This window comes from Balaenoptera borealis (assembly GCF_965194805.1).
Source record: "Balaenoptera borealis genome assembly, chromosome: 1".
Lineage (NCBI taxonomy): Eukaryota > Metazoa > Chordata > Mammalia > Artiodactyla > Balaenopteridae > Balaenoptera > Balaenoptera borealis.
In genome coordinates this window covers 25,818,561-25,843,900 of record NC_138860.1, presented here as the reverse complement: position 1 = coordinate 25,843,900, position 25,340 = coordinate 25,818,561, and the positions used below count along the sequence as shown (strand labels likewise).

Here is a 25,340-nt window from a genome sequence, read left to right as displayed (position 1 = left end):
TCTGGTTTTGCTATCGGGGTGATGGTGGCCTCATAGAATGAGTTTGGGAGTGTTCCTTCCTCTGCAATTTTTTGGAAGAGTTTGAGAAGGATGGGTGTTAGCTCTTCTCTAAATGTTTGATAGAATTCACCTGTGAAGCCATCTGGTCCTGGACTTTTGTTTGTTGGCAGATTTTTAATCACAGTTTTAATTTCATTACTTGTGATTGGTCTGTTCATATTTTCTATTTCCTCCTGGTTCAGTCTTGGAAGGTTATACCTCTCTAAGAATTTGTTCATTTCTTCCAGGTTGTCCATTTTATTGGCATAGAGTTGCTTGTAGTGCTCTCTTAGGATGCTTTGTATTTCTGCGGTGTCTGTTGTAACTTCTTTTTCATTTCTAATTTTATTGATTTGAGTCCTCTCCCCGTTTTTCTTGATGAGTCTGGCTAATGGGTTATCAATTTTGTTTATCTTCTCAAAGAACCAGCTTTTAGTTTTATTGATCTCTGCTATTGTTTTCTTTGTTTCTATTTTATTTATTTCTACTCTGATCTTTATGATTTCTTTCCTTCTGCTGACTTTGGGTTTTGTTTCTTCTTCTTTCTCTAGTTCCTTTAGGTGTAAGGTTAGATTGTTTATTTGAGATGTTTCTTGTTTCTTGAGGTAGGCTTGTGTAGCTATAAACTTCCCTCTTACAACTGCTTTTGCTGCATCCCATAGGTTTTGGATTGTTGTTTTTCATTGTCCTATGTCTCTAGGTATTTTTTTATTTCTTCAGTGATCTCTTGCTTATTTAGTAACGTATTGTTTAGCCTCCATGTGTTTCTGTTTTATACATTTTTTTCCCTGTAATTGGTTTCTAATCTCATAGCGTTGTGGTCAGAAAATATGCTTGATATGATTTCTTGAGAAGAAAGTGTAATCTGCTGTTTTTTGATGGAATGTCCTATAAATATCAATTAAATCTCTCTGGTCTATTGTGTCATTTAAAGCTTGTGTTTCCTTGTTAATTTTCTGTTTGGATGATCTGTCCATTGGTGTAAGTGAGGTGTCAAAATCCCCCACTATTATTCTGTTACTGTTGATTTCCTCTTTTATAGCTGTTAGCAGTTGCCTTATGTATTGAGGTGCTCCTATTTTGGGTGCATATATATTTATAATTGTTATATCTTCTTCTTGGATTGATCCCTTGATCATTATGTAGTATCCTTCCTTGTCTCTTGTAACATTCTTTATTTTAAAGTCTATTTTATCTGATATGAATATTGCTGCTCCAGCTTTCTTTTGATTTCAATTTGCATGGAATATCTTTTTCCATCCCCTCACTTTCAGTCTGTATGTGTCCCTAGGTCTGAAGTGGGTCTCTTGTAGACAGCATATATATGGGTCTTGTTTTTTTATCCATTCATGAAGCCTGTGTCTTTTGGTTGGAGCATTTAATCCATTCACGTTTAATGTTCCTATTACCATTTTCTTAATTGTTTTGGGTTTGTTTTTGTAGGTCCTTTTCTTCTCTTGTGTTTCCCAGTTAGAAAAGTTCCTTTAGCATTTGTTGTAGAGCTGGTTTGGTGGTGCTGAATTCTCTTAGCTTTTGCTTGTCTGTAAAGCTTTTGATTTCTCCGTTGAATCTGAATGAGATCCTTGCCAGGTAGAGTAATATTGGTTGTAGGTTCTTCCCTTTCATCACTTTAAATATGGCATGCCACTGTCTTCTGGCTTGTAGAGTTTCTGCTGAGAAATCAGCTGTTAACCTTACGGGAGTTCCCTTGTATGTTATTTGTCATTTTTCCCTTGTTGTTTTCAAATTTTTCTTTGCCTTTAATTTTTGTCAGTTTGATTACTATTTGTCTCGGCGTGTTTCTGCTTGGGTTTATCCTGCCTGGGACTCTCTGCACTTCCTGGATTTGGGTAGCTATTTCCTTTTCCACGTTAGGGAAGTTTTCCTCTTAATCTCTTCAAGTATTTTCTTGGTTCCTTTCTCTCTCTCTTCTCTTTCTGGGACCCCTATAATGAGAATGTTGTTGCGTTTCATGTTGTCTCAGAGGTCCCTTAGGCTGTCTTCATTTCTTTTCATTCTTTTTTCTTTACTGTGTTCCGTGGTAGTGAATTCCACCATTCTGTCTTCCAGGTCACTTATCCGTTCTTCTGCCTCAGTTATTCTGCTCTTGATTCCTTGTAGTGTAGTTTTCATTTCAGTTATTGTATTGTTAATCTCTGTTTGTTTGTTCTTTAATTCTTCTAGGTCTTTGTTAAACATTTCTTGCATCTTCTCGATCTTTGCCTCCATTCTTTTTCCGAGGTCCTGGATCATCTTCACTCTCATTATTCTGAATTCTTTTTCTGGAAGTTTGCCTATCTCCACTTCAGTTAGTTGTTTTTCTCGGGTTTTATCTTGTTCCTTCATTTGCTACATAGCCCTCTGCCTTGTCATTTTGTCTATCTTTCTGTGAATGTCTGATACTTTTAAGGTGCTGTTGGATTCTGTTTGCTAGTATTTTGTTGAGGATTTTTGCATGTATGTTCATCAGTGATATTGGCCTGTAGTTTTCTTTCTTTGTGACATCTTTGTCTGGTTTTGGTATCAGGGTGATGGTGGCCTCATAGAATGAGTTGCGGGGTGTTCCTCCCTCTGCTATATTTTGGAAGATTTTGAGAAGGATAGATGTTCGCTCTTCTCTAAATGTTTGATAGAATTCTCTGGAGAAGCCATCTGGTCCTGGACTTTTGTTTGTTGGAAGATTTTTAATCACAGTCTCAATTTCAGTGCTTGTGATTGTTCTGTTTATTTTGTCCATTTCTTCCAGGTTGTCCATTTTATTGGCATAAAGTTGCTTGTAGTAATCTCTCATGATCCTTTGTATTTCTGCAGTGTCTGTTTTTACTTTCCTTTTTCATTTCTAATTCTATTGATTTGAGTCTTCTCCCTTTTTTTCTTGTTGAGTCTGGCTAATGGTTTATCAATTTTGTTTATCTTCTCAAAGAACCAGCGTTTAGTTTTATTGATCTTTGCTATTGTTTCCTTCATTTCTTTTTCATTTTTTTCTGATCTGATCTTTATGATTTCTTTCCTTCTGCTAACTTTGGGATTTTTTTGTTCTTCTTTCTCTAATTGCTTTAGGTGTAAGGTTAGTTTGTTTATTTGAGATGTTTCTTGTTTCTTGATGTAGGATTGTATTGCCGTAAACTTCCCTCTTAGAACTGCTTTTGCTGCATGCCATAGGTTATGGGTCGTCGTGTTTTCATTGTCATTTGTTTCTAGGTAGTTTTTGATTTTCTCTTTGATTTCTTCAGTGATCTCTTGGTTATTTAGTAGTGTATTATTTAGCCTCCATTTGTTTGTATGTTTTACAGATTTTTTCCTGTAATTGGTATCTAGTTTCATAGCGTCGTGGTTGGAAAAGATACTTGATACGATTTCAATTTTCTTAAATTTGCCAAGGCTTGATTTGTGACCCAAGATATGATCTATCCTGAAGAATGTTCCATGAGCGCTTGAGAAGAAAGTGTATTCTGTTGTTTTTGGATGGAACATCCTATACATATCAATTAAGTCCATCTTGTTTAATGTATCATTCATAGCTTGTGTTTCCTTATTTATTTTCATTTTGAATGATCTGTCCATTGGTGAAAATGGGGTGTTAAAGTTCCCTACTGTGATTGTGTTACTGTCGATTTACCCTTTTATAGCTGTTAGTGTTTGCCTTATGTATTGAGTTGCTCCTATGTTGGGTGCATAAATATTTACAATTGTTATATCTTCTTCTTGGATTGATCCCTTAATCATATGTAGTGTCCTTTTTTGTCTCTTGTAATAGTCTTTATTTTAAAGTCTATTTTGCCTGATATGAGAATTGCTACTCCAGCTTTGTTTTGATTTCCGTTTGCATGGAATATCTTTTTCCATCCCCTTACTTTCAGTCTGTATGTGTCCCTAGGTCTGAAGTGGGTCTCTTGTAGACAGCATATATACGGGTCTTGTTTTTGTATTCATTCAGCCAGTCTATGTCTTTTGGTTGGAGCATTTAATCCATTTACATTTAAGGTAATTATCGATATGTATGTTCCTATTATCATTTTCTTATTTTGGGTGTGTTATTGTAGGTCTTTTCCTTCTTTTGTGTTTCCTGCCTAGAGAAGTTCCTTTAGCATTTGTTGTAAAGCTGGTTTGGTGGTGCTGAATTCTCTTAGCTTTTGCTTGTCTGTAAAGGTTTTAATTTCTCCATCAAATCTGAATGAGATCCTTGCTGGGTAGAGTAATCTTGGTTGTAGGTTTTTCCCCTTCATCACTTTAAATATGTCCTGCCACTCCCTTCTGGCTTGCAGAGTTTCTGCTGAAAGATCAGCTGTTAACCTTATGGGGATTCCCTTGTGTGTTATTTGTTGTCTTTCCCTTGCTTCTTTTAATATTTTTTTCTTTGTATTTATTTTTTGATAGTTTGATTAATATGTGTCTTGGCGTGTTTCTCCTTGGATTTATCCTTTATGGGACTCTCTGCACTTCCTGGACTTGACTAACTATTTCCTTTCCCATATTAGGGAAGTTTTCAACTATAATCTCTTCAAATATTTTCTCAGTCCCTTTCTTTCTCTCTTCTTCTTCTGGGACCCCTATAATTCGAATGTTGGTGCGTTTAATGTTGTCCCAGAGGTCTCTAAGACTGTCCTCAGTTCTTTTCATTCTTTTTTCTTTATTCTGCTCTGCGGTAGTTCTTTCCACTGTTTTATCTTCCATGTCACTTTAGCTGTTCTTCTGCCTCAGTTATTCTGATATTGAGTCCTTCTAGAGAATTTTTAATTTTAGTTATTGTGTTGTTCATCATTGTTTGTTTGCTCTTTACTTCTTTTAGGTCCTTATTAAACGTTTCTTGTATTTTCTCCATTCTATTGCCCAGATTTTGGATCATCTTTACTATCATTACTCTGAATTCTCTTTCAGGTAGACTGCCTATTTCCTCTTCATTTATTTGGTCTGGTGGGTTTTTATCTTGCTTCTTTATCTGCTATGTGTTTCTCTGTCTTCTCATTTTGCTTAACTTACTGTGTTTGGGGTCTCCTTTTCACAGGCTGCAGGTTCGTCGTTCCCGTTGCTTTTGGTGTCTGCCCCAGTGGCTAAGGTTGGTTCATTGGGTCGTGTAGGCTTCCTGGTGGAGGGGACTGGTGCCTGTGTTCTGGTGGATGAGGCTGAATCTTGTCTTTCTGGTGGGCAGGACCGCATCCAGTGGTGTGTTTTGGGGTGCCTGTGACCTTATTATGATTTTAGGTAGCCTCTCTGCTAATGGGTGGGGTTGTGTTCCTGTCTTGCTAGTTGTTTGGCATAGGCTGTCCATCACTGTAGCTTGCTGTCGTTGAGTGCATCTGGGTCTTAGCGTTGAGATGGAGATCTCTGGGAGAGCTTTCACTGTTTTATATTACAGGGAGCCAGGAGGTCTCTGGTGGACGAATATCGTGAACTCGGCTCTCCCACCTCAGAGGCTCAGGCCTGACACCTGGCCGTAGCACCAAGACCCTGTCAGCCACACAGTATCTAAAAAACGTCTGGGAGAAACCGCAGCAAGGCCAGCTTCTTAGCAGTTGCAGCGGTAACAGGAAGCTTATTCTTCCCTATGGATGGGGCAACAAGTCGTCCTGCAGTTGCGAGGTTGCCTCCTTGGTCCTAAGGAAACTAACTTCTTGTCACCCTCACTATGGACTAGGCGCCGACATTGTGGTAGAACCACGCATGCGCCCTTTTTTCCTTTTTAAATTAATCTTTGAAAAATTCAATATCAATGTACTTCATCATCATTTGTTTTTTACTCTCTATATTGTGGTGTTCAAAGATGAAGCATTGTAGGGTCAGAGATCACCGTCGTGTTATTTCCAGAAGATGGCTTTCCTCCATTTAGCCACCTCCTCTTGCTCCTGCTGTGACTTGTTATATTAATTTGCTGTAGTAGTAGCCATGACATTAATCTACTTTCGGATTATTGAATGACACAAAGGATCTTTCATCTCACCTTCTCCTCCCCAGTGTCTCTAGACTGACAGTTTTAGCCATTAGTTTAAGTATCTCTTAATTCAGGTGATGTGTATGATAAGGATTTGTTGCTATAAAGTGTTTTGGAAAGACAAAAGAAACTTATTAGGTTTATTTGAAAGTTCTGTTCATCTAATTTTAATTGTAATATGTATTATAGCAAATGACACTAAGCAAAATTTTAATAATCATAGAAAATAAGATCTTTTCACATTAGGGAAATGGCAAGAGGTTTAATCTTGAGTTAGTATTCAACTCTGCCCGTAACTGGTGCTACAAATGTAAGCAAGTTATTTAAGCTCTCTCAGCTTGGCCTCTTCATCTGTAAAATAGGACTGGTAATGCCTGTATAACAGAGTTGTAAAGATTAAGTATGAAATATTATGTAAATGTCTTTACATAAAGTGCAGATTCACTAAATCATAGTTCTTATTATGGAACCCAAATCTAAAGAACCAGGCAGAGAACCATGACTTGTTCCTTCAGTGAAGAATAGTACCTGAAAATTTGACATTGAATGACCAGAATTTCATTCTCTACAGTGAAATTGCTGGCATTTAAGCTGTTTATAATATACTAATATGATTTATGAATGTTATTTCTCAAGTTTTCTGGAAACCAAGCAAAATTTACCAACCTTGAGTTTCTGGGTTGAGTAAAGCCTTGATCAGTAAAAGAATATTATTTGGTATCTATTTTCTCCTTTAATTTGAGGAGGCAGATCTAACAGCAAGGCCTCTCTGAATGTTTTCCTTGTCATATTATGATTTTCTGTGCCAGCAGAGTTGCAGAATAATTTTGTTTTTTACAAATAGTTCATTATTAAAGTGCTATTTAAGATGATCATTGGTATTTGAGGGGGAAGTGCAGAAGAGCTATTTATTTACAAATATACAGGGCTAGGTCGGATGGATGTTTCATTATTTGTTTTAATTCTGCACTTATTCATAGAGTACCACCAGTAACAATTACACTAATTACAGCTTAGACATTCTTTTTGTTCTCAGTGTAAAGCTTGGTATACTTTGTTTTGGTAGGAAAGGAATTTGGTAATTTAAGTGGGAACCTAAATTTAGTTTTGTTTTTTTTTTAACTTTTTTTTTTTTTTTTGGCCGCACCATGCGGCTTGTGGGATCTTAGTTCCCTGAACAGGAATTGAACCGAGGCCCTCAGCAATGAGAGCATGGAGTCCTAACCACTAGGCTGCCAGGGAATTCCCTAAATTTAGTTTTTAAAGCTTTATTTTTTGAGATTTAAAGTTTCTTAACCTTTTAATATTGACATTATGTTAAAAAATTAAAAGGCATAGAAATGTTTTTTAAGAGTAGTTTGGAGAAGACACATTTCTATGTGCCCTAACTCAACTTCCCAACCTACTTAGAAACACTTGGCAGTCTTTTGAATGAGACCCTAGACTAAGACCATGACTTTGTTTTAACTTACTTGCCCTTCTACCATAAAATTAAGGTAAACTCTACCAAAGTCATTTCTTTTTGTTTGACTGTCTTGGTATGATAAGTAGGAATTTCTGTACTAGGGGTAGGTTCTAAGACCTTTGCCCAAAACTCTTGTCAGAACAGAAAGGACCACACCCACCTGTCTTCTAAGAGTTTCCCCCTTGGCTTGCATCTCCTATGCCTAAACTTGGTCCCACCATCCCTATAAACTATAGGAAAAGAGAGCAGTTAAAAAAGAAAGATCCCTGGAGAAGATCCCTGAATAAGACTGAAAGGAAATAATGGAAAATAACACATTCCTTCACTTCAGACACTGGAGCAGCCCTGCTGAAACAAAAGATTCTTGGTGGGAGAGAAAAAGGAAAAGCATGTAAAGGCTGTGGATAGATTTTTTGCCAGGAGTTAAGGGTTGAGTGGGGAGGGTGTCAAGATAAAATGTTGGCTCATCCCACACAACTTTAATGTCTCATACTCTTACTTCTTCCCTTTTTCAAAAATTTGCCAAAGTTCATTGCCATCCACAGTAAATAAGATGGGGCCACTTGGGAAGTCTTGTATCCCTTAACTATTTGACTTCTGGAGCCCAACACACCGTATTAAGGCAAGCAGGAGCTAAGGTAGGGGCCTAACAGCTGCTGCACTAGGACTAGCTTCTAGGTCTTGGAAGCACATTCTGTGTCTTTCCAGATGATTTTGAGAGTTTCTCTTGGTCTTTCAACATCCATTTATTCATATTTGCAGTGTCTTTTGATTTATTATTGGGTCTGTCTCTTGAATTTACAGATTCAAAACTCAGATCACAAAGACATACAGTTAACAGTAATGCAACTCTGGAGCTTGTCTTTGTAACTATTCTTAATAGGACTGTTTTTTCTAAGTAGTTAAAGCAACTTGAAAACACCTATGGTGGGTGAATTCACTCTTGGTAAATGTACTATTTTATGGAGTGAAATAGATAGTGAATGAATCTATGAAAACTCCCTTTTTTTTTACATTTACTAAAAATTTAAAAAGTCAATGATATATCTTTAATAGTAATATACTCATTAAAATTAATTTCCATTTTCCATGTCTTGCTCTTTAGAAACTTATTAGGATTTCTTTCCCTTCCTCAAGTACCCAGTTTCAGCAAGGTACTTGTAAAATCATTTTTCTTTGTTGTATGAAGATGGTCTTTAATATTGTTGCTTTCTGATGAAAGATTTGAAAAACTATTCCTTTGCATAATTTGTACTTATTTTAATGTCACTAAAGTATTTTAGCTTTCTCAGAAGAAATACATCATCTGAAATACATATTTTCTGTAAAAAGAATAAATTGCTAACTTATTTTTTTTTTTGAGATAATGGTTTCTATAGACCCATGTTCAGGGAAGCCCAGTAGAAGACTATATTGAGTTATTTGGCCCCAAAAGCATTGAGTTATAAAAAGAACTAATAGAATCTGTAATGTTTATGTATAGCTTATTATCAGAGATGGCTGGCTGGAACTAGAAGTCATAATAAGTATTTTATACCATTGATCAGATAAATGACATTACAGGAAGTCCTCAGCTTACAGTGATCGGATACCAGCAAGCCACTGACATCAACAGTGTTAGGGCCACAATGCCCATCTATGTCATCACCTACAGCTTGTTCAAGCAGGCAACTCACAAGTCAACTTTTGTGAATCAACCTACTGCCTAGGGGGGCCTATGGTAAGGCCTCCAGCTTCCCAGTTGGCTCTACCACCTGATTCTGTTCTCTTTCTCCCTGTGCCTCAGAGTCTTTTAACTCCTAAATGGCAACGGTTTCTGTTTTGTCTTTGTTCCTAAATAAAGGGTGGGGTGGAGGCAGAAGAGAGGTGTCCCAAGTGAAAACCAGAAAGACAGCATAGAAAGGGGTAGAGGGGGGACTAAAGAAATAATAGACAGCAGTCTTTTTCTATTTCTTTTCTTTTTCTAAGGACCAAATATTGAATATTTTAGACTTTATGGTCTGTACTCAATTCTGCCGTTGTAGCAGCCATACACAATATGTGGATGAGTAACCTTGGCTGTGCTCCAATTAAATTCTATTTGCAAAACTAGGCAGCAGGCCTTTGGCCTAGTGGCCATAGTTTGCCACCCTCTGCATACTACAGGGTAATATGTCCCTAGTAAACTGGGTCTGAGAGATAGTCTAGAAGAGAAGTCCTTAAGATATTTAGAGCACTAGAACATTATTCAGTAAATGTGTAGTTTCTCAGAGGAACTGGGGACAACACTCATTTTGATGTTAAAAGTTGGTATCGAATATATTTTAAGTCTCACATGTTCATTTCTTAAAAATTGCTGATGAATGAAAAAAGCAGCCTCTGTTATAAAGCAAAACCCAGGACTAATGATTAAGCAAAGAGAGGCCATAAGGAATCATTTTATAGATGACTTAACAGGGAAGCGGAGCTATAAATGAGGATAAAGTAGGCCTGATGTCCAGTTCATGCTGTGTCACACTGCCTGGCCCTGGAATCAGTTCAGAGCTTTAGAAGAGCAATCAGAGTTTTAGATATGTGTATTTGGCAATATCTGAAGACAAGAGAAAGTATTATTCTGTTAGATTTTGATGACTGTGATTTTTTTCTATCAGAATTGGTTAAACCTCTAATAGGACTTCAGATACCCCTTGAACTGAATTAGCCTTCTTACCATTACATGTAAAACATCACTGATATGTCCCACCATAATATAACAAACAGTGCTTATAATCTCTGACAGGTTGTTCATGCTGAAGGATTGGTCTCTATATTAAAGAAGAGGAATAATACTGTAGGAGATCATCCTGCCCAGATGCAACAGAAACCATCTAAGCGAAGAGTGAGATTCCAAGAAATAGATGACAGCTTAGATCAAGGTAAAGTGCTCGGACTATGTCTAGCACAGATTTGATCAGTGTTTGCTGAAAGAATGAATTAATGTACAATAAGGTGTTTGGTAACAGGATTTGTAAAGAATATGTGGACTTAGTTGCTTTATCTTCCATAAAGAAACACGGAGGATCAAACTATCATCAGTTCTTAAATAATTCCTAAGCAATTTGTTTTGCTCAAATAAGTGAGCAAGTTGCAAAATTCATCTCATTGCCTTCCTGTCCCACAGATAGTCCTCAATTTTCAGAGCTTATTTCAGTTTCTTTGTTTCGTGTTTTGTTTTCTGGTTTTTGTTTTTTGTTTTTTAGTGAGCCTGCTATTTTTGTCTTCTTTTCAGTGGCAGTTCATACTCCTTCTTGACTGATGTGGAAAATATTTATGGATTACAAATATTTTCTCTTCGCTGATTTCTTCTTGACTCTATAGAAAGAGGTGTCTCTCAAGAGTACAGTTTAACACTGTTGCTATTGTTTGATTTTTTTTTTTTTCCTCCTGGGCTTATATTTAAGGTGGTGGTTAAATTTATCTAAGGCCTAGGTAAATCAGAGTGAGTAGAAATATAGCCAAGAACCTGTCAGTATGCTTTTCATGTTTATAAAACAACTGCATTGTTAAAATAACAGTGTCAACGTGTAGATACGCTTTCTAAATATGGCATAAAGTGATAGCAGTAGAGGTTTCTAAATTTTTACAATTGTAAAGCTGGTAGGAACCTTGGAAATAATCTGTCCCACCCCTCATTTTACCTGTGCACCTTGCTTGTAGCTGTCACAGTCCTCTGCAGATCAAGTGCTCAATTCTTTGTTTGTACCAATTGGTATTGAATCATTGCATACATAGTAGGGGGAACCCAGGATTTAGAACTGACAGTCCCCACTTCCCTTAGTAGCCATCTCGTCTTACACTAAGTTATGTAACTTGTGCTCAGTAGCCGCCTGTGCCTCTTGGCTTCCATGTTGGACAGCACAGCTCTAAATACTATCAATGCATGTAGATAAAACGAAATAGATGTTTTAAAATAAATTGTATCTAAATGTTTGTATATAAATATATGAGAATGAAGAAATACCCAGAAAAATACATAAACTAGATTGTTAACAAAGATAAGAAGGTGGATGGGAATCATGCCAAAAAGAGAGAAGATGGTAAAACTACTGAACTGACCAAAAACCAAAAAAACCCCAAGAAACACAACATGAATGATATGATCCTTTTTATTTGTGTGTATAAAAATTATACTAAGTATAAATTATTAAATCTATTAATGTCTATTAACTATTAAAATCTATTAAACTGTAAATGTGTAAATCACAGGACAATACAATTACATAATCCTGTTTCTATAAAAATCCTGAAACCACATGTGTTTGATCTGGAAGGATACACACCATATTTAACAGTGTTTGCCTCTTGGTTGAGAGGGGAATATGATTGGGTAGGAGTAACAGGGAGAGTCCCTTAGACTCTTAGATACTTTCATGTTTAAATTTTTATGGGGAGAATATATTCACATATTACTGTAAAATCTTCCAAATAAATTCTATTTGGTTTATATTGGGTTCTGTAAAATTTGTTTTTTTAATCATAAAAGTAATATACACTAATCATGAAAAAACTTAGACAGTAATGAAGTAAAAAGTTTAAGGCTCTCAACCCTCCCTCCCTTGGGGGTTTCCCCCAGGTATTGATTGAAGTTCTTACCATCCTTTCAAAATGCATTCTGTATATATGCATGTATATGTGTGTACATACACATGTGCCCTTTTTTTTTTTTAACATGAATGGTTCATTATATACCGTTATGTCACGTCTTTTTAATTTAACCATCAATCTTGGACATCTTTCTTTGAACAACATATTAAATTTACTTCATTCTGTTAAACAGTTGCATAGTATTCCATGATATGAATCTCCCATAATTATTTAACTCTTCCATTGTAACTAGAATAACTAAGTTATTCTCAACTTTATGTTATAACAAACTTTGCTGCAGTGAACATGCTTGTAAATATGATACTGTGTTTTGTGCAGATCTGTAGGCTTAATTCCTGAAAGTGGATTTGCTAGGCTAGGTGATCAGGACCCTATGGACCAGTTGGCCTCAGGCAGCCCTTCCTTGTTTATACCTGTTGTCCCAGCACTGCATTCACTTAACACGCTTTCACTCTCAAAAGTGCCCCAGGCAGGATGATAAATTAATTTAAAATGTTAATAGATACTGCCAGATGACCTTCCAAGAAGGTTTCGGTACACCCTCCTCATGCTGATCATAAAAGTCTTAGTCTTTTCCAAATATTTTTTATTTTTCTTTAATTATGAGTGATCATTAAGACTTTCAACCAGAGAATAGTTATTTTCTTCAATATAGAAAGACTTATGTGGACATTTTTATTAAAAACAAGCCTGCCAAAGTTGTTTAAGAAATGAAATTACTGTACTAGCTAGAACTTCATTATTCCACTGAAAGATAAAATTGAGTATTACTAAGATGCAAGATCCCACTCAGACATTTTTGTTTGTTTGTTTAATATCAAATTGACTTTGCTTTAAGGTGGTCCCATGATGTGAACTCCAAAGATACCATAATAGTGAGGTTATATATAATTTGTACTCTAAAATAATGCTATGAGCACATCAGAGAAGTATTGCCATTTTTTTCTTCTTTTTTTATGGAAATGGTTATATTCATTGTATAAGTGAGCTAGTTTTAGTTGTAGCATTCACAAGCTCCACAAGTGTATATCTTTATGGTAACTGATTGGTCCTTGTATAGTCATTGGTGTCCTAGCTTCCTGTCAGTGACTATCCATAGAGGGCTAATATGAGAAACATCTAGTTATCTTAATCAGTGAGCAGACAGCAGATACTAGGCATTAATTTTGTGTCAGTTTAACCTTACTCTGTTTTCCTGTTTGCAGATGAAGTTGGAGGTGGTTCCTGTATTTTACTGGTCTTGCTGTGCATAGCAACGGTTTTCCTCAGTGTGGGAGGAACTGCATTATACTGCACTTTTGGTGACACGGAGTCACCTGTTTGTACAGACTTTGCAGACAACGTGGACTTCTATTACACTAAGTTACTGCAGGGAATGGCAGGACTTAAACACTGGATCTACCTCTCCTAGCAGCATTCAAGAGGGACAGGCATGCTGGCCGTGAGAATCAAAGAATGAAATTTTTAAATAGCTTTTATTTCAAGAGTTCTGTAACATGCGCCTCCCTTCCCCAGTGAGGAACCACAAACATCAGAAACAGCAACTTTAACTGGCAATACAGAGGAACTCAGAATAATCCACATAATGATACAGATATTGATCTGAGCACTGTGGATGGAAGGAATAGTCTTTGGAGAGCATGTCCACCTTCTCCTCGCTGCTTCCTAGTCTAATGAGCTACAGAATTAAACAGGGCAGTGTTGGAGCCAAACCATTTTGGGCTACCTTGTCAGGCTAATGGCTAAGGACACTTGTGGTTTATAACCATTTGTCCAAAGACATTGCTTCCAGCCATCATGCAATAAGTTTGTGTGTAATGAAAAAGAGTAACCTTACAGTTTCAATGTCTTTTTTTAGTTCACCTTGGAAGCTATGTAATTTAGGCTTTGTGCACTCTCCAGATTTCCATTTGTGAAATGATTATGTTTGTGTGTGTGTGTATGTGTATTTCAGACAGTTATCATAAGCAAAAACCCAACGTAGAATAACAAAGATTATTCTTTCAACGTGACTATAGATGTGCAGCCACAAAACTTTCAAGAAGGCTTAACTGTGGAACAAATGAACTGTACAAATCTTGGCCCTGAATTAAGAAACTGTGACAGATCTGTGACAGTTAACTTGATTAACTAGCCAGAAATTAATCACCGGCCTAGAGGTAAAATTAAAGAGCTCCCTCTGAGTGTCAGGCATCCAGTTTCATCGTGGATTCAGTGCTTCCTGATATAATAAATGCCGGATTCATCTCAATTCAGTAAATACTTATTGAGCACCTATTATGTTCTGAGAATCTAAGAACCCTTCTATAAAGATAAATAAGGTATTAGTTCCTGCTCTAGATGTTTTAATTCTGGCCTTATGTAAAATAAACTAATACTTTGGCAAATGAAATTAAATCATCATATATAATTCAGTATTAACAGATCATACATTCAGATGCTTGACTGTACATTCATATCATGGGCTTGATTTCGACCTAATGTGAGGTCATTAGGCGAAAATTCAATCATATCTTAAATAGGCAAATGTCTGATTTTTATTTAAATCTGTCAATTTCCTTTTCTAGGTTACAGTGATCTAACAATTAGGAAGCCTTGCTTTGGCTTTTTATATCATTGGCAGCATTCTAAAAGAAACAAAACACATGAACTATAGTTTTTTGGCAATGATTATTATTTCATGTTTTTCTGTTAGGATCATTTGAAAGAAAAAGAGAGAGTTTCCTTTCTAGTTGTTACTGGCTGGTACAGTACCTCCCTTCGTGTTTCTGCTTATTTATTGAGACTTATGATTTTTAAAGGGCTTTTTATAGAGTTGAAATTGTGTCATTTAGCATGCATCTGGTTATCCCAATGCTAGATATTTAATTACTGTATACTTAGTGTTTTGATTTTCTATAATTCCAGCTCAATGTGGTTTGAGGCTTGTTTATTTTTAAATTGATGTTTTATTTTTACTTATAGTACTGTTTGACTTGTCTGTATCATGTCAGCATAAACTATAATATTTTCAAGGATTATAGATCAAAGATATTTATTTAGAAGTGTACAAGATACTGAAATCTAGATTCCTTATACTTAAGGCTGATTTTATTAGAAGATTATTTTAATGTTCTATTATAAATTTTAAGAATTTGTATTCAAATTGTATGTAAATATGTAAAATGTTGATGGTACTATATTATGTGGTTCTGTAAAAGACATTCACAAAGTCTATTGTGAGGGGCATCCCCATCAGAGACAAACCTCTTCTGTTTTACCCTCATGATTTCTAGTTACAGAAATTTGGTGATGCTGATTTCTGCCGGTTTTATGTCAAGATAAGTCAAAGTTTCCCTCCTGTTCACCTTTTTAGGTCACTATTGAAGTCCTAAAAAATCTATATGTCATATTTTCCTATTGGCCACCAGGGCCATTACTTCTGAAACTGAAGATTTCCTGGGAACCTTCACACTGAGGTGAGAGAACTGAGATAATACTTTGGTACTCTGTGGAGTCCAGCTGAGTCTCAGAAAAACCACGTGGGTCCTCACTACTTCCCAGGGAGGGTGAGGTGAGCTCAGGAGCATATTGATGTCTTGATTTAAAATAAGCATGAAATCTCAACTAGAAAAATTAGGGCAACTTTTAAAAATGTAATTGTCATTTATTGCATGAATTGGAGTAATTCTATCTGGTGATGAGAGAAATTGTTATCTCTTGCATAAAAAAATCATCCAGTTTTACTATAATGTAATTTTTTCTGTCATTTGAAAGCACTGACAACTATTTGTAACTAATCTTCCTTAAGAACTGTATTTGAGGGTAACAGATCAAGCTTGTAATTTAAAATCTATACCAAAAAAATGTCTCAGAGAGTTTATTTGAACCCCTTGGGTACTGAGAAAAACCGCTTTAAAGTGAAAGTAAAATAATTTCAGAAGTTGGTCTGATGCCACGAGTAGATTACTTTGGGTAGTCTAATAGGTCCCTACGTAAACACTCCTGTGCTTCTAAAACACCTCCCCATCTGCCTGAAACAGCAACCGAAATTCACTCTAAAAATTCATTCCTTTAGATTTAAAAATCAAATCCCTCTGGGAGGTTTACTATATTGAGCTGTGAATTTGTGTATTATGCTAAGAGGATTTAAAATTTGAAGGTAGGCCTTATTTTGAAAGGACAGATGTGAATTGGATCTTGCTGGAATGGCAGGGTGGAGAAAAGGGTAGGAATTGAGAAATAAAAGAGGAAAGGTGGGAAAAGAACAAAGAAATCTTTTACCTATTACCTGTTTTGCTGAAGCTGACTTTGTGACATTTAATCCCAATCCAGAGAGAGACTGAATATTTGTGTTCCCACTGACGTGACCTGTATAACTCTATTCATTTCTATGGGCTCAGTTAATATTAACTCACCCTTGTATACTTAATTATGAAGTGTATATAGTGTTTTCACGTTTATTCATTTGATGCTTCGATCAGTAAACACACATCCCTTAAATCAGATCTTGTGACTCCCGAAGCCATTATACTTTCTCTTCTATCATGTTGCCTCCATCCTCAAAAAGAATAAGAGTGATCTAGGGTTTATGGCACAAGTTCTAGTGCCATCTGCTATTTTAATAACCTCAAAGATAAATATTTGGTGAGCCTCATGTACTAAGGAATTTTCTTTAAGGAACTCTAGTAGCTTTTAAATCTCTCTTGGTGTAGGCTACTGGGCATCTCTTCTTCCTGGTCCTGAGAAGAATAAGTCCTAAAATCAACCTCTCGTCTATTGCCCCGAGAACAGTGCAGAACCATGAGCAACAGTGTTTATTACTCTCTGTACCTTGACAAACATTGGAATGTCTGCAGTGTGCCAACCACTGAGCTGGGTGCTGGGGCTCTCGAAACAAGAAATGGTACCAGCTTAAAGAAGTTAGTGTCTGGTAAGTTAAATATATTTGTGAAAGGGGAAAAAAAAAATGAAGAAATGTAGGATACTACTACTCATGGGGATAGAAACTTGAGCTCATTCCTCCCTACCATGTGTCATGCTTTACTAGGAGGAAAAGTAAAATTCTCTCTAGGCCACCTGCATAGCAACTTGATAGACAGGAATCTTTTCTCCCAGCCAAAATTCTAGTGAGTATTACTTTTTGCTTCTAGTTAGCATTTGTGGCATTAATAATGGGTGGGCTTTACAGGAGTAGAAAACTGCTTGGCTAGAGCCTTCTTCAAAATTGAAAGTCTGAATAGCACTAAATAGCACAAATGAAAACTTTCTCACAGAACTCCAGGTCCAGATGCTTCTCCAGTAAATTCTAGCAATCATTTCAGTAAGAAATAATACCCATCCAACAAAACACTCTTTAAAGAGGAGAAAATACTTGCTAATTCATTTTATGAAAACAATATTGATCCACAGACCTGACACAATCCCTATCAGAATTGCAGCAATTTTTACAAGTTGAGAGGCTGATTTTAAAATGTTTGGAGATGCATGTGCCCTAGAAGACAGTCAGTGAACTTGTTAGAACAAAACTGGAGGACTTGTACTTCCTGATTTCAAAACCAAATGCTGCAATAATCAAACCATGTTATGGCAAAAGGAAATCCACGTGTATGTGTTCAAATGATCAGAAAGGTGCCAAGGCAATTCAAAGGGGGAAAGGAAGTCTTCAACAAATAATTGATGGAACAACTCTATATCCCACTGGGGAATATAATTAACTTAGACTTTTGCCTCACACAACACAAAACTTAACTTGAAATAAATGGATCTAAGTGTAGAAGCTATAAAACTTCTAAAACAAAACAGGAGAAAATCCTTGCAACCTTTGAGTAAGCAAAGATTTCTTAGAACTCAAAATACACAAACCATAAAAAAAAAAAGGATTAGCTGGACTTTTAAAGCACATGCTCTTTGAACATGGTTAGGAAAATGAAAAAGCTAGCTGAAGATTGGGGGAAAATTCACAATACGTTTATCTAGTAAAGGCCTTGTATTCAAAATATGTAAAGATCTCATGCAACTCAGTATTATGACAACCCATTTAAAAACTTTGAACACCCCTTTCAAATAAAAAAAAATATATATATATACAAATGGCTAATGAGCACATGAAAAGATGCTGAATATCATTAGTCATCAAGATGCAAATTAGAACTGAGATACCACCACACACCTGGTAGAATAAAGTTTAAAAGACTGACACAACCCCAGGAATGAAAGGGTGGTTCAGCCTACAAAAGTCAATGTAATACCTCACATTAATAGAATAAGGGGGGAAAACTGTATGATTATCCCAACTGATGCAGAAAAAAATTGACAAAATCCAACATTCTTTAATGATAAAAAAAACTCAATAAACTAGGAATAGAGGGGAACTTCCTCAACACGATAAAGGGCATTGGTGAAAAACCCACAGCTAATAATATATCTCTCCCAAAGAATCCACAAGAAAGATGCCAGAGCTAATAAATCAGCAAAGTTGCAGCATTACAAGATCAACCCACGAAAATCAGTTGTGTTTCTCTATACCAGCAATTAACATTACAGAAAGGAAATTAAGACAGCAATTTCATTTGCAACAGAATTGGAAAGAATAAAATACCTAGGAATAAATTTAACCAAGGAGAAGACTTGTACACTGAAAACTACAAATCATTGATTAAAAAATTAAAGAATATCTAAATAAATGGAAAGGTATCTTGTGTTTATGGATGGGGAGACAATATTGTTAAGATGTCAATAATACCTAAAGTGATCTACAGATTTAATGCAATCCCTATGAAAATTCTAAGAGCCTTTTTGGTAAAAATGGAAAAGCCAATTATCAAATTTATATGGCATTGCAGCGGGACCCAAGTAGCCAAACAAGTCATGAAAAAGACAAAATTGGAGGACTCACATTTCCCAATTTCAAAACTTACTACAAAACTTCAGTAATCAAAGCAGTGTGATGCTGGTATAAGGATAGACCTATAGACCAATGGAATAGAAATGAGAATCCAGAAATAAACCCACACCTCTTTGGCCAGTTTATTTTCAATGAGGGTGTCAGGTCCATTCAATGAGGAAGAATTCTCTGTTCAACAAATAGTTCCGGGACAACTGGATTTCCACAGGCAAAAGAATGAATTTGGACCCCTGCCTCACACCATATACAAAGATTAATGCAAAATGGATTGATGATCTAAATATGAGCTAAATCCACAAAACTCTTATAAGGGGTACATACAACATTCAGGTACATCTTCATGACTATGGATTTAGCAATGGATTCTTAGATATGACAACAAAGGCACACAACAAAAGAAAAAACATAGGACTAAACATTGTTTTTAGGACTTCCTAAAAAAATTTTTTTTAATTTGTGCATCAAAGGAAATTATCAAGAGAATGAAAAGACAACCCACAGAAAGGGAGAACATTTTTGCAAGTCAGATATCTGGTAAGGGTTTAATATCCAGAATATGTAAAGATGACCTACAATTCAACAAAAAGACAACCCAGTTTTAAAATGGGCAAGAGACTTGAATACACATTTCTCCAAAGAAGATACACAAATGACCAATAAATACATGAAAAAATGCTCAACATCTCTGATCATCAGGGAAATGAAAATCAAAACCACAATAAGATGAATGAAATGATACATACTACAACATGGGTGAACCTTGAAAACATGCTGTGTGAAATAGCCAGGCACAAAAGAACAAATAGTATGATTTGATTTGAATGAAATATCTATAATTAGCAAATTCAAAGAGACAGGAAATAGAACAATGGTTACCAGGGGCTGAGGGAAGGGGGAAAGGGAAGTTATAGCTCAACTGTTACTGTTTCTGTTTGGGGGATGAAAAAATTTTGTAAATAGATAGTGGTGGCAATGGTTGCACAACATTGTAAATGTACTTAATGCCACTGAATTGTACACTTAAAAATAGTTAAAATGGCAAATTTTATGTTAAACATTTTACCACACATGCATGTGCACACACACAAAAAGACACTACCAAGTGCCTTTGTTGGTGAGGATGTGGACCAACCAAATTCTCATACACAACTAGTGGGAATATGAAATGGTACCAACTGCTTTAGAAAACAGTTTGGCAGTTTCTTATAAAGTTAAGTACACATCTCTGCATGACCCAGCAATTCCACACCTAGGTTCTTACCTAAGAGAGATAAAAATGTGTCCACACAAAAACTTTACACAAATGTTCATAGCAGCTCTATCCATAATAGCCGAAAAATGGAAACACCCCAAGGTTCATCACTAATATAATAGAATACTATTCAGCAATAAAAACGAACAAACTATGGATACACAAACAAACATGGATGAATCTCAAAATAACTGAGTGAAAAGAAGCCAGGAACAAAAGAGTACATATTGTATGTTTCCATTTATATAGAATTTTAGAAAATACAAACTAATCCATAGTGACAGAAATAGATCAGTGTTTCCTTGAGGGGCAAAGGATGGTGGGAGGATGGATTGTAAAGGTCACAGGGCAACTTCTGAAATTGATAGAAATGTTATGTATCTTGATTGTGGTCATAATTTCATGGGTTTATACATCTTTCAAAATGCATTGTACACTTTACATAGATGCAGTTATGTACATAAATTCTACCTCAATAAAATTGTTATTAAAAAAGAAGTTCAGGGCTTCCCTGGTGGCGCAGTGGTTAAGAATCCGCCTGCTGATGCGGGGCACACGGGTTTGAGCCCTGGTCCAGGAAGATCCCACATGCCGTGGAGCAACAAAGCCCGTGCGCCACAACTACTGAGCCTGCGCTCTAGAGCCCACATGCCACAACTACTGAAGCCTGTGCGCCTAGAGCCTGTGCTCCACAGCAAAGCTACCGTGACAAGAAGCCTGCGCGCTACAACGAAGAGTAGCCCCCGCTGGCCACAACTAGAGAGAGCCTGCACGCAGAAACAAAGACCCAACACAGCCAAAAATAAATAAGAAAATAAAAATAAAAATAATTTTTAAAAAAAAGTTCAGTTTGTAGCTACATGGCATCTCAAGGTATCATGAGGGGCAAGAATACTTTATTCCCTTTCACTGTTGTTGCTTAATTGGGCTAAACAAAAATGTTTGGTGACGTCCAAGTACTACCCCTCATTTGTACAAGACCTAACTACTCAACCAGCTCCTTATAAAGTGTCACCTTATAAAGTGTCGCAATGAGGTCACTAGTTCAAAATGCCTTGATTTCAGTCCTAATTCTGTTCACAGCTCTTGGATCTCCCTAGTTCCTTCAGAAATGTTGAGAAGGTGATTTAAATCTATGCTCTTTTTCTACTTGATGCAGCAGTTCAAATTTCAAACCCAATCTAATTATAGATATTCTGTAAGGACAACCTGATCTCCTCTGGCCGGAATGCAGTGATCAGAAGTGAGGTTTTGTGGTTTTATTGCTTTTCTTAATTGCCTTGGATCAAGGGTCAGGTAGGAGACATGCACTTAGGGAGCAGAGAAGGTTCACATCGTTCATCAGAATGACGACAGCCCATAAATGGCTGGTTCTTATTTTCTAAGTACAAGATTGGGGGTTGACAAACGAAACAAACAAAGAAGAAAATAATCCTTGCCTAAGATTCTGGTCTGGACAGGAACTTGGTCCAAAAGTGACTGTAAATATAGGCAGTCTTTTTTTTTTCATTGCATTTTTTCTTGATTGGAAAAACTAAATTATTAAGATAGGAACAGTAGTAGTTTGGCCATTGCTGGAGGGGAGACTAGGATATAGGATAGTTTGGTGGTAAATAAAAGGCAAAGAAGGGAGGCAGTCCCCAGAGTTGGAATCTGGATGATGAATGAGATCACATCAACTAGCTGTTTAGCCTCCTTTCTGTACTTCAGTTTCCCCTTCTACACACACACACACACACACACACAAACACACACACACACACACACACACACACACACAGATATGACTGCATTGTGGCGCACGGGCTTAGTTGCTCCGCGGCATGTAGGATCTTCGCAGACCAGGGCTCGAACCCGTGTCCCCTGCACTGGCAGGCGGATTCTTTACCACTGCACCGCCAGGGAAGTCCCCTCTTCTATATATTTTTAATGTAACTTCAAACTTTAAAATCCTCTGATTCTTTGAATAAACAAAAGCTTTCCACTTTCCGTCACTGAGAAAGGACAACTTGGATGTCTGTATTTGGTGGATAACTGCAATAGTTGCATTAGGGTGGATAGGAGTCCTTTGAAGCTGTGCATGGGAGGAAGACGTGGAGTATACTAATCGATTCATAGACTTTGAAGTACCCACTGTGCCCAAAGCCCCTTCGGAGGAAGAGACTGGGCCAGGTGGTTCCTTCTCAACAAGGTGCTAAGCTATGTGTTACATCATCCTGAAACTCTGGCCACAGTTGTTTAGATCTGGGGCTTGGTGCCCTAGACTGATGCATTTCTTGAAGCCTGAACATGAGGAAGGATAGTGATCTGGACAAATTTCTAGTCTCCAAAACAACATAGAATTGGGAGTTTCAGTAAATAGTATCTGCCTCAGCAGGTCCTCTCTCAGCTCTTTTGAATTTGGGGTCCAGAGTTTGCATCCAGCCCTGGCAAATAGGAAGGAGGAGAAGTCGAGCAGACATCAGGGAGACCGCATAGGCTGGAGTCCCACAAACAACAGAGCCTCTAGAGCAGAGAGCTGGGATGTCCATCTGGCTCTTGAGAGTCACCAAGACCCATCGCCTAAAATACACTCCGTTTCCAGAAGGCTTGGCACTTAGAAAACATTCTTTATTATAAGTGCTCCTTATACTTGGTGACCTGGGAAAAGGTCTCTTCCCTGCAAATGAAGAGAAACCAGCTATGCAACAGATCTTGTGTGTAAGCATTGCCTGGCTGTTTAAAACCATATTCTTTTAGAGTTATTAGTCAGTGTAGACACTGTTGTGTCAGAAATGAAGCTGGGATCCAAGAAGTTAGAGTGACTTCCTTAAGGTCAAGATCAAGAGAGTTACAAAAGATTCTCCACCTGTGAACATGAAGTTGGAAATATCTATAGAGCATTTCTCCTGGGGTTGCCACTGGATCCTCCTCCTACTGTTTTTTTTTTTACCTACAAGTTTGTACCCTAGATCACTGTCACTCCGGGTCTTACATGTGGAAAAGACAGCAGAGGCAGTTACTCCATACTGCAGGCCACAGGCATGGAGCAGTTGGTGTGCGGCCATCCCGTGCTTGTGTAAGGGACTCTGGGGGATCCTAGTGAGAAGGCAGACCGCCTATACATAGCCTAAGGATGCCAGATAAAATACAGGATGCCGGTTATTGCATGAGACAAACTTATACTACAAAATTTTGTTGTTTATCTGAAATTCAGATTTAACTGGGCATCCTATATTTTTGTTTGCTAAATCTGGAAGCCCTATCAGTGCCACAGCATAGTACAGACACTGAGGACGAGAGAGAGCAGCTCATCAGTGTGAGCGAAGCAGAGGGGCTTAGACACGAGGAGCTCTGGGGAGCAGCCTTCAGTCCCCCCTTTCTGGATTCCCTAAGCATCTGCAATGTCTCGGTGTAAAACAGAAGACAGAGCATCAGCACAGCTATGAGACCGATGTGTCTACAGAGGGTCAGAATGTGGCCAGAATTTGTTGGCATTTATGTCTGTAGAATTTAAAGCGTTTTCAATCCAAGACAAAAATGAGAATTTAATCAGAGCTTAGAATGTAATTTTAAAAATTAATTTAGTACTTTACCTGAAGTGAAAAACCTTCCAAATGTGGTTCTGTGTGACGGTTGTCTTATGGTGCCCATGTCAGTCAACCTTCCAAACTCACAGAATTGTGTTTTACTCCTGGTTTTCAGATGTCACCAGCTATTAACACAAATATGATATGGTCTCTACTACTCATTTTGTTTTAGCTCCTAGGTCATCTTGTTTTTATTCACCCCTTGTTCCAGATATATGATTGCTGGCTGTTTCTAGCTGAAACTAAATTATTCATTTCCTCCTCTCATGAAAAAAGACGGCTTTTCTGTTTGGTGTATTCACAGGCTTAGCTTTCGATTGCCACTGCTTTTCACCAACAACTTTTAGCTCCTCTGCCTTTTTATTTTCAATCAGTGAAACCAGCATCTTATGATGAGAGCTTTGGTCTTCTCTGTCTGATCTTCTCTTCAGGACAGCCAACTCCATTTTCTGTTTAAAATGATTACTCATAAATAGAAGTTCATTAGCATTAGCTGTGGCCAAACTCCATCTGGTCGCTTCCCTTCTGCTCAGAGTGATGAATTGGCAAAAGGACAGGAAGGGGAGGGTGCAGGGGCAGGTGAGGCTGGTCCCTGCAGAGCCACAGCCTGTGGACAGATGCCAGGCTCCTTGTGCGGGGTGAGCATCTCTGTGTCTCACCCTCCCCAGAGCTCCCTGACCACTGCAGATCTAACATAGGACACAGTAAATGCCATGTTTGCCTACACGTCTGCAAAGCAGCCTGGATTTGTCAGAGGAAAAAGTAAGAATAGAGGGGAAGGGCTTCCTTGGTGGCGCAGTGGTTAAGAATCCGCCTGCCAGTGCAGGGGACACGGGTTCGATCCCTGGTCCGGGAAGATCCCACATGCCGCGGAGCAACTAAGCCCATGCGCCACAACTCCTGAGCCTGAGCTCTAGAGCCTGCGAGCCACAACTACTGAAGCCCGTGTGCCTAGAGCCCGTGCTCCGCAACAAGAGAAGCCACTGCAATGGGAAGCCCGCACACCAGAACGAAGAGTAGCCCCTGCTCTCTGCAACTGGAGAAAGCCCGCATGCAGCAATGAAGACCCAACACAGCCAAAAGTAAATAAATAAAATAAATAAATTAAAAACAAACAGCACCAGCTTAAAAAAAAAAAAAAAAGAATAGAGGGGAAAACAATGAAAGATAACAGAATTTGAGAAATCATGCATTTTGAGTGTGTGTGTATATGGTTTTTTCCCCCATCTGGTTAGTTACTATTCAGTCTAGCAAGGCTTAAGCACTTAAGGGATCCATCATTTAAATAATAATACATTTATATGGGTAACACTGAAATGGTGAAAGAAAAAAAATCCCAGATGCAGGCCTGAAAGAGGACAGAGTCTGGGAAGAGGTGAGAGGTACCTGTCCGCGGAAGCCTTCGTACAGAAGGTGCTCACACAGCCAACAGCCCTTTGCCCAGAACCTGCGTTTCCCTTCCCCAAAGGCCCAGGGGCAGTGCTCCTGGGGAGCCTCCCGCAGCAACCTTTCTGTGGCCTCACATTCTGAGTGTTGTCTCAGCTACAAGGTGGGAAACGCAGTCAGCCACCACATTA

At 37.6% G+C, this 25,340-nt stretch overlaps 1 protein-coding gene across 3 annotated transcripts in view; it reads left to right on the top strand.

The window, feature by feature from the left end:
• The window catches only part of CNST (consortin, connexin sorting protein), a 133,711-nt gene extending 111,757 nt beyond the window's left edge, over positions 1-21,954 (top strand). Inside the window, exons 9-10 of one of the 3 annotated variants that reach the window (XM_082340445.1) lie at positions 10,192-10,327; positions 13,262-21,954. In XM_082340445.1, the coding sequence (XP_082196571.1) occupies positions 10,192-10,327; positions 13,262-13,467 (342 nt within the window). In that variant the 3' untranslated portion in view covers positions 13,468-21,954. The remainder of the gene's footprint in view (positions 1-10,191; positions 10,328-13,261) is intronic. The other 2 variants (XM_082340444.1, XM_082340443.1) reach the window with 2 other exon arrangements.
• Positions 21,955-25,340: the final 3,386 nt, after the last annotated feature.